This window comes from Vidua macroura, chromosome 13, assembly GCF_024509145.1.
Source record: "Vidua macroura isolate BioBank_ID:100142 chromosome 13, ASM2450914v1, whole genome shotgun sequence".
NCBI classification, from domain to species: Eukaryota; Metazoa; Chordata; class Aves; order Passeriformes; family Viduidae; genus Vidua; species Vidua macroura.
The window spans coordinates 17,024,109-17,036,310 of record NC_071583.1 but is presented as its reverse complement, the minus strand read 5'-3'; the positions used below and the strand labels follow the sequence as shown (position 1 = coordinate 17,036,310).

General features: G+C 52.5%; 1 protein-coding gene across 8 annotated transcripts in view; it reads right to left on the bottom strand.

The window, feature by feature from the left end:
* Positions 1-10: 10 nt before the first annotated feature.
* Positions 11-12,202, bottom strand: part of RAD54L2 (RAD54 like 2) — a 68,914-nt gene continuing 56,722 nt past the window's right edge. For 7 of the 8 annotated variants that reach the window (XM_053989424.1, XM_053989426.1, XM_053989422.1 and 4 more), the window contains 10 exons: positions 11,957-12,075; positions 11,533-11,648; positions 10,442-10,541; positions 9,909-10,114; positions 8,508-8,683; positions 7,579-7,775; positions 7,270-7,466; positions 6,690-6,779; positions 6,035-6,127; positions 4,303-5,821 (listed from right to left, as the gene is read on the bottom strand). In XM_053989424.1, coding sequence (XP_053845399.1) covers positions 4,833-5,821; positions 6,035-6,127; positions 6,690-6,779; positions 7,270-7,466; positions 7,579-7,775; positions 8,508-8,683; positions 9,909-10,114; positions 10,442-10,541; positions 11,533-11,648; positions 11,957-12,075 — 2,283 coding nt within the window. In that variant the 3' untranslated portion in view covers positions 4,303-4,832. Of the gene's footprint in view, positions 2,746-4,302; positions 5,822-6,034; positions 6,128-6,689; positions 6,780-7,269; positions 7,467-7,578; positions 7,776-8,507; positions 8,684-9,908; positions 10,115-10,441; positions 10,542-11,532; positions 11,649-11,956; positions 12,076-12,202 lie in introns of those variants that run through there. The other variant, XM_053989429.1, reaches the window with a different exon arrangement.

Sequence of the window (12,202 nt, the reverse complement as noted above, 5' to 3'; positions counted from 1 at the left end):
CTTACAATTTATTATTTTTTTAAAAAATGACATGAAACACAAGTAAAAATAAATACATCATATAAACAACAAATTGTTCAAAGTCTCTGTTCTGGGAGATCAGGCGAGCACATCCCGTTCGACAGAGAGAAGAGGGAAGCACATGATCATGCGTGGGGCCAACCGACCGACCCACCCAGCTAGCAATACTTTTTCCAACCACAACAAGACAGGCCACAAACTAAGGCGGTAGTAAAAAAAAAAAAAAAAGGAAAAAAAAAAAGAAAAATAAACCCAAACCAACAGAAAACCCCAAATGAGACTCAGTGATGGATTCCTTCAGGCTCCCACGGACGTGCCAGACTCCAGCTCCGAGCCGGGCACCATGAAGCAGCCGAGGCAGTGGTGGTGGTCCGGGAGGTGGCAGAGGTTGCTCTCCCTCACTTGCCCCATCGTCCCTTCACAGGGAGCACTTGCTCCAAGGTGCAAGGAGACATCCCTCACTGTAATCTAGGTGGACTATGGTCCCTGTTCAACCTCTGCCCCCCACCCCAGCCCTCCCCCACTTGTGGTCCTTCCAAGACTGGATCAACAAAATTTATTCCAGGGTGGCGAGAAATACCAGCTGTGAAGGTATTTGCTGCACTTGTCCCTGCAGGCCTGGAAGCCACCCCCAAACCAGCAACAATCCTCACACCTTCAGCCTCTTGAGTTTGTTGCCCAGAGAAGCTGTGGCTGCCCCATCTCTGGAAGTGTCCAAGGCCAGGCTGGACAGGGCTTGGAGCACCCTGGTCTAGTGAAAGGTGTCCCTGCCCATGGCAGAGGGACTGGAACAAAACAATCTTTAAGGTCCCATCCAGCCCAAACCATTCTATGATTCACTGACATCATTAAGTCAAAATACACATAATTTCTAGTGAAGACCCCATGGAACTCCCACCCTTTGCTGGCCAGAATATTTGCTTTCTCCAAGTAGCTGCACCCAACCTCCCCACCCTCCAGACACTTGAGAACAATGTGCAGCAGATCCTGCCCAACATGGGCCAGGCTGGGCTGTGTTGTGCCCACCTTGCAGCCCCCCAGGAAGCCCCAAGAGCCACATCAGCAGTGGGGACAAGCCCACCAAGCCCAGGGCACAGAGCAGCAGCAGCTGCCCCGTGCCCATGGCACTATCCCACACTGGTACCCAGCCTTCACCTGGTCCCCAGGAGAGCAAACCTCCCACCAAAGGCAAGGACCAAGGGCTGGGTGCCACCATAGAGGGCCAGCTGACCATTCCTGAGGTCCCCATAGATCTGCCCTGGCCTTGGGCTGTGCTCAGAAATCTTCATTACTGTCCAAAACCCTCTGCAGAATCCTGTGCTGCTGTCCTCAGTGTCACCCGCAGCCCCTCTGAAAACCAGCAGCTGCTTCCCATCAGGTCATTTGGAGACAGAAATTCAGCAGCAAAAGAAGAATTTAACCCGTGCAGGGAAAGCCCCTGTTCCAAGCTCATGAAAACCAAGAGAGAACCCTCTGCAGCAGAGTCACATGCTGGAGAGGAGAAACCTCTGGGGAGAGCAGATGAGGGAGAAGAGCAGGCCCCACGGGAGGGGAGTTTTAGAGCTTAGAGAGCTCCTCCCACTGGGGAATAACCCGCACACCCCTGTGGCTTCTGTGGGGCAGAGGAAATCCTTCCCACGGCACTGTGAGAGAGCAGGTGCCTTGGAGCAGCCCCGGGCACTGCCAGCTCCCATGGGAGCCCTGTGGTCAGGGCATCTCTGTGACCACCTCAGCCGAGGCTCTGCCAGGGCCCATCCCCTCCCTGAGGGGGGCCCAGGGCTGGCGGCTGGGGCAGAGCTGGGGCTGGGGCTGCACGTGGGCACTTGCTGTGCAGGGCCCCTGCGCTGCAGCTGCCTGCTCCTGTGGATGTTTGCCAGCAGCGGGTCATGGGTCATGCACAGGGCAGCCACACGCAGGAGGGTGCCAAGGCGTGGACAAGGCATGGCCACACAGGGAGTGGAACAGCCCTGACACCTCGCCCTGGTGCTGGGTTAACAGCGGGCCCGGAGCACATTCTGCACCCTGTGGCAGCAGAATGGCAGTCATCCTCAGCTCCTACAGCCACAGGGCTCAGGCTCTGCTGGGGGGCCACTGGAGAACATCAGGTGGCAGCATAGGGATGTGCCAGGGCCTGCTCTGGAAGCCCTGGGCGCTCTCCTGGAGAGACAAGGAGCAGAGAGGTGTGCAGTCACCAGTACCACATCCAGACCACGGTGCTGACTGCCCCCAGCCACATCTTCACACCTTGTCCCAGCACAGGCCCCATTCCGAGATGACATGGGAGGGTCCCGTGGATGAGCCCCACTACCCTGACCCCCACAGGAAGGGCTGGGGCAGCTGCAGGGCTCTGGGGGGTCGGCTCATGTTCCCACCTCCCACACGTCCCACAGGTCTCAACACTTGCTACTCTCGACAAGGAAAGCCCTTGCCTAGGTCCATTCCCCAAATCCACAGGAAAACTGACAGCCTCACAGGGATGCAACGGACATCTGGGCAAGCTGGTCATACAATCAGTGTCACAGGGTAGTGCATGAGGTGGACACACAGAGCACAGGAGGGCATGACTCACAGATGCAGCACTGTCAAGTCTTTGGAGAAACTTGCATGAACACCATCAGTTAATTTGCTTTGTTACTTTTGTGGGGGGTTTTGATTTTTATTTCCATGGTGCATCCAAAGACAAGTTGTCCAGCAGTTTGCTCAGAACCCCTCGGTTTTCAACTCCTAGGATATGTTAAAGAAGAAAGCACTATTTTAATGTTTGTTTTTTTAAAAAAATAATTAAAATAATTTGCATAGCTAAACTGTTGATCTAAGGCTTCTATGAATGGTGTGGTTATGTTTGACAGACAATGTCCATTAAACAGAGAAAGACACTAGGAAAGCCCCATAACATTTTTTATTGTGTTTCCGTAACACACGCGTGCACACACAACCCTCTCTCTAAGGAAGGGAGGTCCCCATCTTCCAGCACCCCTTTGGTGGAGGATGTCAGGACATCCTGCCCTTTTCTACACCTAGTTGGTCCCAGCAAACACCAGTGACTGCAGCCTCCATGGCCAAGGGGTCCCCTAAAGGCTACCACCAGCTCCAGGGACATCCAACACAGGCGAGCACAGCTCCTGCATGGCGATACCCAGATGTGACACGGAGGTTCCTGGATTTCAAGTGTCCGTCCCAGTGCGGTCACACACACACACGCTCCAAGTCCAGCTGCACCTGGGTATCCCAGCCTCTCCCTAGGAGCCCTGGCCCAGAGCAGCTGCTGGGGTGCTCGCTGGCAGGGCCAGGACTAGGCTCTGCAGGGAGGCCACTCCCTGTGTGGGGAAAGGCACTTCCCCAGCAAGAGCTCTGTTTTCCCAGCTCCACACACCTCACAGCTCTCCTCCTTCTCACTGGGAATGAGCGCAGGAGGCTTCTGTATGTGCTCCTCCACCAACCCCATGACAAGAGGATTCCATCCTCCCTCCAGCTGCTCAGCACCCAGAGCAGCTCCTGCTCTGGCAGAATGTCCTGATGGAACACATCCAACCGGTGCCACAGGGGTCAGCCACAGGCCACCTCCATGGTAGGCCCTGCTCCTAGGCTAGGCTTTGGTCAACCATCTGCTTCTGTCCCCACACAGACAACCCAACAAGCGACCACTACATGATGGAGGCCAGCTTTTTATTTTTTTCATATGGAAATTAATTTAAAAGTAGAAAGAAAGACTCCCCCAGACAATAAATACTATGCCTTCATGAAATAAATTAATGTAGAGATTCTGTGCAGGGGAAAGTCTCTCCAGTCACAGATTCAACAGCAACTGGCACTGGTCCAGTGTCCCCTCCCAACCTTCTCCACTGCCTGGTGCTGTTCAGAAGCAGCAGCAAGCCCACCCACCCCTGGGATCTGGTGGGCCACAGCAGGGTGAGACGTGGCCTTCACACAGCCTGGCAGGATACAGGGAAGTCAGCAGGATTCCCCTCTGATGGCCACCAAGGCATGTAGCATTGCTCCACTCATCTGGCCTAGCACACAAAGGTGGCATCAGACTCACAGGGCCAACCTACCTTGGATGGGACCCTCCAGAAGGGCCTGGGGGAGCCCCCCACCAGAGCCCTGGCACAGGAGCCTGCCTGGAGCCCTCCACTCACACTAGTCTCATGTGAATTTGAAGAGGGTGACAAATTGTGGGGTATTTTCTTTTTTTTTTTTATATATTTTTTTCTTTTCTTTCTTCTTTTATTTGACATCAATCCCCTCCCTCCCTGCCCCAACATACACAATGTAGATGCCTCCCCACTCCCTCCCCATTAAAAACACTTTGTCCCCAACCTCTGGTGGAGTCACCCCCGGCCCACCCCTCTCGCAGTGAGAGAAGTTCACAGATAAGGCAGTTCATGTGAGAGGGAGCTCGGCCCTGCCAGCGGTCAAGCCCGCACCTCCAGGCCTGAGAAGGGCAGTGACTCACAACACCAAGCCTCCACGGCCAGACAAGACAGAGAACAGAGACAGACAGACAGACAGAGCGTGGGGGGAGGCACTCCTACAGTTTGCATTGCTGCTTCCCTCCTCCCCGGCTCTTGCTCTCCCAGCTCTCAAAGGTCCATTCTATCCCTCTCCCATCTCCCAGCCCCTAATACAATTCTTATCCTCGACAGCTAAAAAACAACAAAACCAAACGAAAAGAACAAAACCACCCCCACGCCACACCCTTTGCATCCTTCTCCACCCACTGCCATGGCCCAGAGGGAAAATCCTGACTCCCAAAAAGGTCCTGCAACTTTTGCCTCCTGGCGGAGCTGAGACCGAGCAGGAGCTGGGCCTTTTTATTTCCCTGTGATCTCTATGACATCGTCGTCTTTGTCCTCATCATTAGAGCTGCATCCCACCTCTGGGACCTCCTGGGGTTCAAACTGAGGCACCTGGGACCGAAGGAGACCCCCAGCTGGGTAGCCCGAGTGAGGGGACACGTAGCCAGGGTAGGCAGATGCCATGCTCCTGGGAAGGCTGCTAGGCAAGACAGGGGCTGGGAAAGGAGCAAACATCCTGGGCTCGGGCAGGAGTGACTGCGTGAAGGGAAGCGAGTAATTGGGCAGCACCCCTGTCAGAGAAGGGTTTAGCATGAATGAGGGGACGCTGGCGGTGGCTGAGGTAGCAGCAGAAGAGCTGGCGGTGCCGGCTGTCAGCAGAGGGTCAGTAGTCACAGGGAACACCAGATGAGGGTCTGAGAGTAAATTGGGCAGCTGGTAATAAGAGGAGCCAGTGCCCATGTACAAGGAGTTTCCTGGCTGGGAGGCAAATGGATGGGTTAGGTTGTGGTTTAAAGAGACAGGAGGCATGGTGAACCCACCAGAGACGGGGTACCCGTGTTCGTAGGGCTGCACGGATGATGGCAACTGGCGCTTCTTCTGCTGCCTCCGGGATTGCTCCTCCGGAGCCGACGGCGACGTTGACTTGCGCTTGTTGCCCCGTAAGTCCAACACCGGGTGGGCATCGCCATGCTGGCTGGTGGCAGGCAGGGCCGAGGACACGGAGGGAGCCACGCAGTGAACCCCCACGCGCTGCTCGGCTCCTCGGGCGGCGGCGCCGGGCGCGTTGTCCGTGCGGGCGGCGTGGCCCTGCGGCGCGGTGGTGCTGGGAGAGCTGTGGCGGGACTCGCGCGCGGCCGCCGCCTCCGCGTACTGCTGCAGCTCGCTGATGATCTCGGGGCTGTCGGGGGAGATGGGCCGAGTGAGCTCCTCCGCGCTGGGGAGCTGCGGGGATGAGGCACTGTGTCTGCCATTGCTCGTAGACTCCAGGGAAGAGCTCTGGGAGCCTGCAAACAAGGAAACGGAGCAGGTGAGAAATATGACCTCAGAGAAAAACCTGCGGGCCAAGAGGCAGTGGAAAGGAAGGTGGAAATATCTTGGGGATATGGTGGAGTCAGCTCTAAGCACAGACATGATGGAATACATCAAGGAATGCTGCCCCAGACACTCCAGTAGGAAAGCACGTGTGCAAGCCCCACACAGCACCCACAAGCCCCTACCTGAGGCAGCTGTCCGACGGTCTTCATTGCCCTTTGGCTTCCCAGTGGTCCGTATGGCAAAAATCCGACCGTCGCTGGTCCGGATATATGTCCCTGGAACAGAGGCAGGACAACTTCATTCAACAACTTCTTTACAACTCCAGTCTCAGCTCAGAACCTGGATCTATGAGCCTGCAAGGTTCCTTGGGTAAGAATAGGACAGCAGTGCTGCATAGGCCCAGTGGAGGGCTTTTACCCCCTTCCTCACCCTCCACTTTGACCCTTTCAGCTTTCCTAGACTGGAGATCACCCCCTCCCAGTGTGGTGCCAGTGGGAAATGTGGAACTTCACACTTGAAACAGTTTGCTCTGGGAGAATCAGGAAGTGTGTGGCTGCCTCAGGACTTGAAGTGAGTGCTGTGAGAAGGAAGAACTGAGCCACAAAGTTCAACAGTTCCTCTCAGGCTCTCAGGGACAGGAGCAGCCACAGCTGCAACAGCCATGCAGCATCAGCACATACAGAGCATGGGCTGCAACAGAGTCACTGCAAACTCAAGACCTCCTTCCCTTCTTGTTTCTTTTTTTCTCAAGGGAATGATTCATGCCTTTACATCATTTTCTTTGCTAATTAGCACTGCCTAGGACCCTATCCACAAGTCTTAGCAGGACAGAATTACCTTTTGTCCCTCGGATGATGTGGATGCTCTCCCCAGCACTGATTCTAGCTTGTACATCAGTGGATGTGTTTGTACCCGGAATCACAATATCTGGCAGTGGGGAAAGAAACAGAATAGTGCCCATTAAACTACATGTCAGCCACAGCCAGGAGTGGGCAGGTACACCACCAACCCCTTTTTCTGCAGTGCAGTTGTGTCTCCTGTGTGCTGTGCTATAAGCAAGCCCTGGGTTTATTTCTACACAGCACAAGAAGGCAGCAGAGGCTCCAAGGAAGCTAAAGCCATGCTGTCCTGGCACAGCATCTCCAGAACCACCAGTGACAGTATTGCAGGTCCTATCAGGGAAAGTTCACTCTCAACAATCCACCAGGTCCATGGCTCTTGTATACCTGCAGGGAAAGTCCTCCAGGCACAAAGGAACCACTCAAATGCAGAGAGACAGTATCTTTGCCTCTGATGCCCATCTGCCCACAACCCATGTGGGCATCTACAACTCACCCTGATCCTCAGTACACTATGGGCATCCTCAATTTACCATGGGCATCACATACCCAACCCACTTTGAGCAGTAGCAACTCACCCGTGGTGGTAACAATCTTCTGCACAAAGACACCAGCTCGCTGTAGATAGTTGATGGGAAAGTTGACAGCAGGGTTGGAACTTGAGGCTGATCCTGCACCACCCATGGGGACATGCCGGGGCATCATTGGAATGGGGGTGGACTGAACTGGGCGGACACTTGCCACTGGTTTGTCCTCACCCTTGAGGGCTGGTCGCCTAGTGAGAGAGGAGGGAGGAGAGTGCAGCACCCACCCCACAGCGATAAGCATCATTTGCCCCTTCATTTCATGTCTACAGCATGGGAAGAAGGGAAGGGGCAGGTGCTCACCAGTTCCTCTGGCTAAAGGCAGGGATGCTTGTCAGACTCTGGTCGCTGGCTGGGTAATACTGTGCGTAGGACGGCCGGGTGTAGGGGACGGATGCTCTCTTTTCCTCCTCATAGCTCTTCTTGGCTGCTTTCTTCTCTGCCTTGGTCAGCTTGTGCTCCTTCCGGTCGATCAGCAGTGACTCGTGCTGAAAAGGCTCCTGCAACCCCACAGCACCGCGGTTCTGGCACCCACGCACCGCAAGAGGGAACCAGCACGCCCCGAACGGCAGCCGCCCGCTCCCTGCGGCAGCCTGTCTCCTTCCCAGGCTGGCAGAGCTGGCCATGGCAAAGCACGTGTGGGGGGCACCGCTGTGGATGTGACCAAGGCTCATCTTGAAGGGTGACAGTCAGCTAATGCCATCACCTGCCCAGCCAAGGCCATCACTTACCACGAGCACACAGCGAAACCCAGGAGCTTTGGCCAGGCCAGGAGCACAAGTACGGAGCCCGCCACAATGTCACACAGCCCCCAGAGCCCCACAGCATCTGGCACAGGCCCACTCTGCAGCACCACCCTACCAGTGACACTCCTGAACAGGACAGGACAGTGCTGCCTATCCCAGCTTTGGTTTAAAGTCACCTCAGAAAAAGAGCTGGCAGCAAGCTGGGATATTCCACTGCCACCTTCACGCCCAGCACAAAGCTGAAGAAAGGGGTGCCTGACAACCTGCCCCCAAACCTGTACAGGACAGAGGTGTTTCTGGATGAGTGGAAGATATCACAGGGAAGGGCAGGGATCTTTGGGTCCTCTCTAGAGAATTTTCTGCCTATTCCCACCAGCACCTAGGTGCATCCTTCTTGTCACCATGGCCCCATCACACTGCCAGAAACCTCCAGGCCCACTCCTGCCTGTGCAGGGCAGTGCCAGCAAAGAAGCAGGCTGGTCTTACCTTGGTGATGAGGTGAGGATACTTGAGACAGGCTAATTGTAGAACAGACTCCTTCATCTTGCTCGGATTGAGGGAGAGCTGAGCAGGGTCAGATTCTTCTTCCACAAAATGCAGCAGGTTCTCCACCTCCCGTCGAGTGAAGTTCAGCACTGGGTTCAGATCATCCACCACCCGATCTGGAAAAGAGAGAGAATGGAGTGAGCAGACAAGGGAAGAGATCAGCACTGCTTGCCTGTTGCCCTTCCTACACTTCTGTCCTAATACAGCTTCCTCCTTGCAATCTACACAATCCTCAGAAATATTCGGTAAATGTCAGGCAAGGATAAAAATCATCAGGTTCAGAGCTGAGCCTGTTTGACCAAGTCAGGCTGACAAGTGCCTGTGCTGCAGACTGCACAGCAAAACTGTGCAGGTCAGCAAGCTCCTGACAAACAGGAACACAACACTGATTATGGATAGTGTCCCATCTCACACAACAAGGCTGTAAACATACACATTCTGGGACAGAACTGCAGCCACATCAGTATGTGTTTTCCCACAAATCCCACCAACAAGGCTCAAATTAATAACTATGCACTAAAGTGGAAAGCTCAGAAAAGCAGCCACATTCCCTCACTCACAAGAGCCTGAATGTTTTCCTTGAACACTCCCTCCTGCACATAGGTCAAATGGGAGCACATGGAGAAAACACCTCTATCCAGGACTCTCCTGGGAGCCAGGCCAGCTGCCAGGGGACTCCACCTCAAGTGCACAACAGCAAACTGAGCTGATCATGCTGGGCTACTGCCTCTGGAGTTTTGAGCAAAGAAGGACACAGAGCTCTCTTTGGGTCACCACAACCCTCAGCTGCACATTCTATGAGAGCAGCTTGACAACTGGAACAAGCCAGCACAAAAGATACTTATGGTACAAAGGCAGGTCAGAACCACAATGAATTAATTACTCTTGACACCTAAGCAAACACTAACAGTAAAAGGTGTCAATATATGGTTTAATTTAGCTATTTTTCTTCTCTTACTGCAGGAAAACAGAGATACAGAGCTATTTAAGTAGTAACACCCAGTTTAAGATGAGCAATATCCAGGCAGAGGGGAAAATAGGATGAGCAACCCCCTGCGTCTCCAGTCTGTTGCAGTAGCCAGAAGAGGAGCAGGGGAAATAAATGGCAGAGCAGTGGACCGGGACCACAACCTTGCTGCAGGATGCTGGCTCTACCACCATGAATTTCTTACAGGATCCTATGTCACTGCCAACTTAAACATCAAACATAGTCCTGGGATGGTGCCTGTCACCTCTTTGTCTGTTTTTCAACCTTAAAAGAAGTTACAAACCCGCAGAAACAGGACTTACAGGAGCTAAGAGGAGTGAAAGCTGAGAGTGCAATGTTGTGCACTTACTTACCTGACATGCCCTGCTTGGAGATCTGGCGGTCATAGATCTTCTTCTCCAGGGTGTAATCAGAAACCAGTCTGTAGATGTGGCACGGCTTCTTCTGCCCGTAGCGGTACACCCGGCACACGGCCTGGGCATCGTGGCACGGGTTCCAGGAAGCATCAAACACCACCACTCTGTTTGCTCCAATGAGGTTGACACCCAAACACCCAGCACTGGAAAATTAAGGCAAATTTCAAATTGCTGCCCTGGTCAATTTCCAAAACTTCCAGGCAGGGACAACCATCACAATCAAGAGTCCATAAAGGGTTTATGGAAAGTTTCCTCCAGTCAAACTTGAAACCCAAGTTTGGTTTCCAAGACTGTTAAGATGTTGCAGAGGCCTAAGGCTGAAATCCTACATCCCTAGGGAATTCAGAAGCAGATGGCACTATCATACCATGGAGAGCATATTACAAAGGAAGTTAAGAACTGAAAACCCACATGCATCCAGAACATCAGTACGAGTCCTCCCCCGTGCCCTTCTGCTCCAGCCAACTCACCGTGTGGACAAAAGGAACAGCCAAACAGAGGCATTGCTGGGATCATTGAACTGGTTAATCAGCCGTTCCCTTTCTGAGGCAGAGGTGCTACCATCCAGTCCTAAGAAAGGAATTAAAGATAAATGTAAAAGTTCTGTATGTTTGGGGGATTTCTGTCAGAACAAACCCACTTTCCAAACACTGAGCTTTGAAACTGGTTCCAAACCAATTCAAGTCGTACTCCAGCATCTCAACTGGAACACTCTGTACCTGTAATATGCCCAAAAAGGCAGGTGCAATGCGGCCAGCCAGGTTGGGACTTGATCAACTGAAAGATCAAGTAAACATTACTCAAGCTTGTCAAGGCCAGGCCTGGGAGCACTACAACACATCTAGCCCTTTAAGGCTCTGTTTTAGGCAAGGTGGATAACAAGCAGGAACAAGAGGAACAAAGGCCTCATGTATGCAGGAAGCTCTGGGAATCAAGAGAAAGCAAAATTGTAAAGGCTTTGGCAAACCCCCACCAGCACAGAGAATGCTGGTGTAAAGGAGTGCAGGGGGTGTCATGTCTCTGTTCCTGAGCAGCAGCTTGCTTCTGGCAGCTCTGCAAAAATCAGGAACACCATATCCACCACTCTTCTCAGTCCTGGCCTGCAAAGTAGCCACACAAAGCAACAACCTGTACCAGAAAAAGATTTAAAGCTGGGGAAGAAGGGAGAGGAATTCACAGCCTTGAGCAAGTGAAAGCATTCCATAGTGATTCTGGTTTTGGAAGCAAGATCTAGCAAATAGCCAACAGGAAGCAAAGAGGATCTTTTGCAACTTAAAAAAAGCAGTAGTCTGTAAGTGAGATGTCAAAGATGTCTAGCATCTTCTAAGTAAGATGTCAAAAGAGGATTTGGAAATTACTGCTTGGCTGCTATCCAACTGACATTGTCTTCCAAAACAACAAAAGTAAGAACAGTGAAAGAGGTTCATGAGAAGAATGCTTCAGCAGAGCATTTTCACACCCAAAGACAACTAAAAGAAGATGGTGGGTAATTTCCAGGAATTAGTCCTTCACATGATCAACCAGTGTCACAACAAAAGAGAGGAGGACTGAATGCACTCACTGTAGTAGTTGATGTTTCGGACCCAGTTATTAACTCCTCCATCGGAGCCTGGAGGACTCGGCATCGGTCTCTTTGCCAAAAACTCTTCAATGACAGATAAGGTAGACAAGCTCTGGCTGCAAAACCAAGATCTCTGTTTAGGAAAAAGTCCCCCAGCAGCAGAAGCAGAGTATCAGAACCCTTCCCCAGCCACGACAGTGCTGATGGTTGTCAAACACAGTTTGTGCAGAACAACCCTCACTAGTAAATGTGACAGTGGTGGAAGTATAAAATCCACAAATAAAAATCCACATTAATACAAAAAAGGAGAAAAAAGGAGAACTGCCACAGCATTCATCCTCTGTAAAAGCCTCCTAGTACCAGGGGGGATCCAACTACTCCAGTATTTAATGACTGTAAGATCAGTTGGTGATACTCTGCTTACCTGAAGACCAAGATCTTGTCTCCAAGCTTCACACTTTCCTCAATTAGGTGGAAAAGTAACACCATCTTGGGTGAGTTCTCCAGGACTCCCGTCTGGTAATCACACAAGATGTCTTTGGCCTACCGAGAAATGGGAGACTATTACAGGTGGAGTTGCTCATTCCCTGTTTAGTTCAACAACCCTGTCTCAAGGTGAGAGAAATAAATCATGGCAACAAGGTTATTTACATCCAGTTGTTTGAGGTGG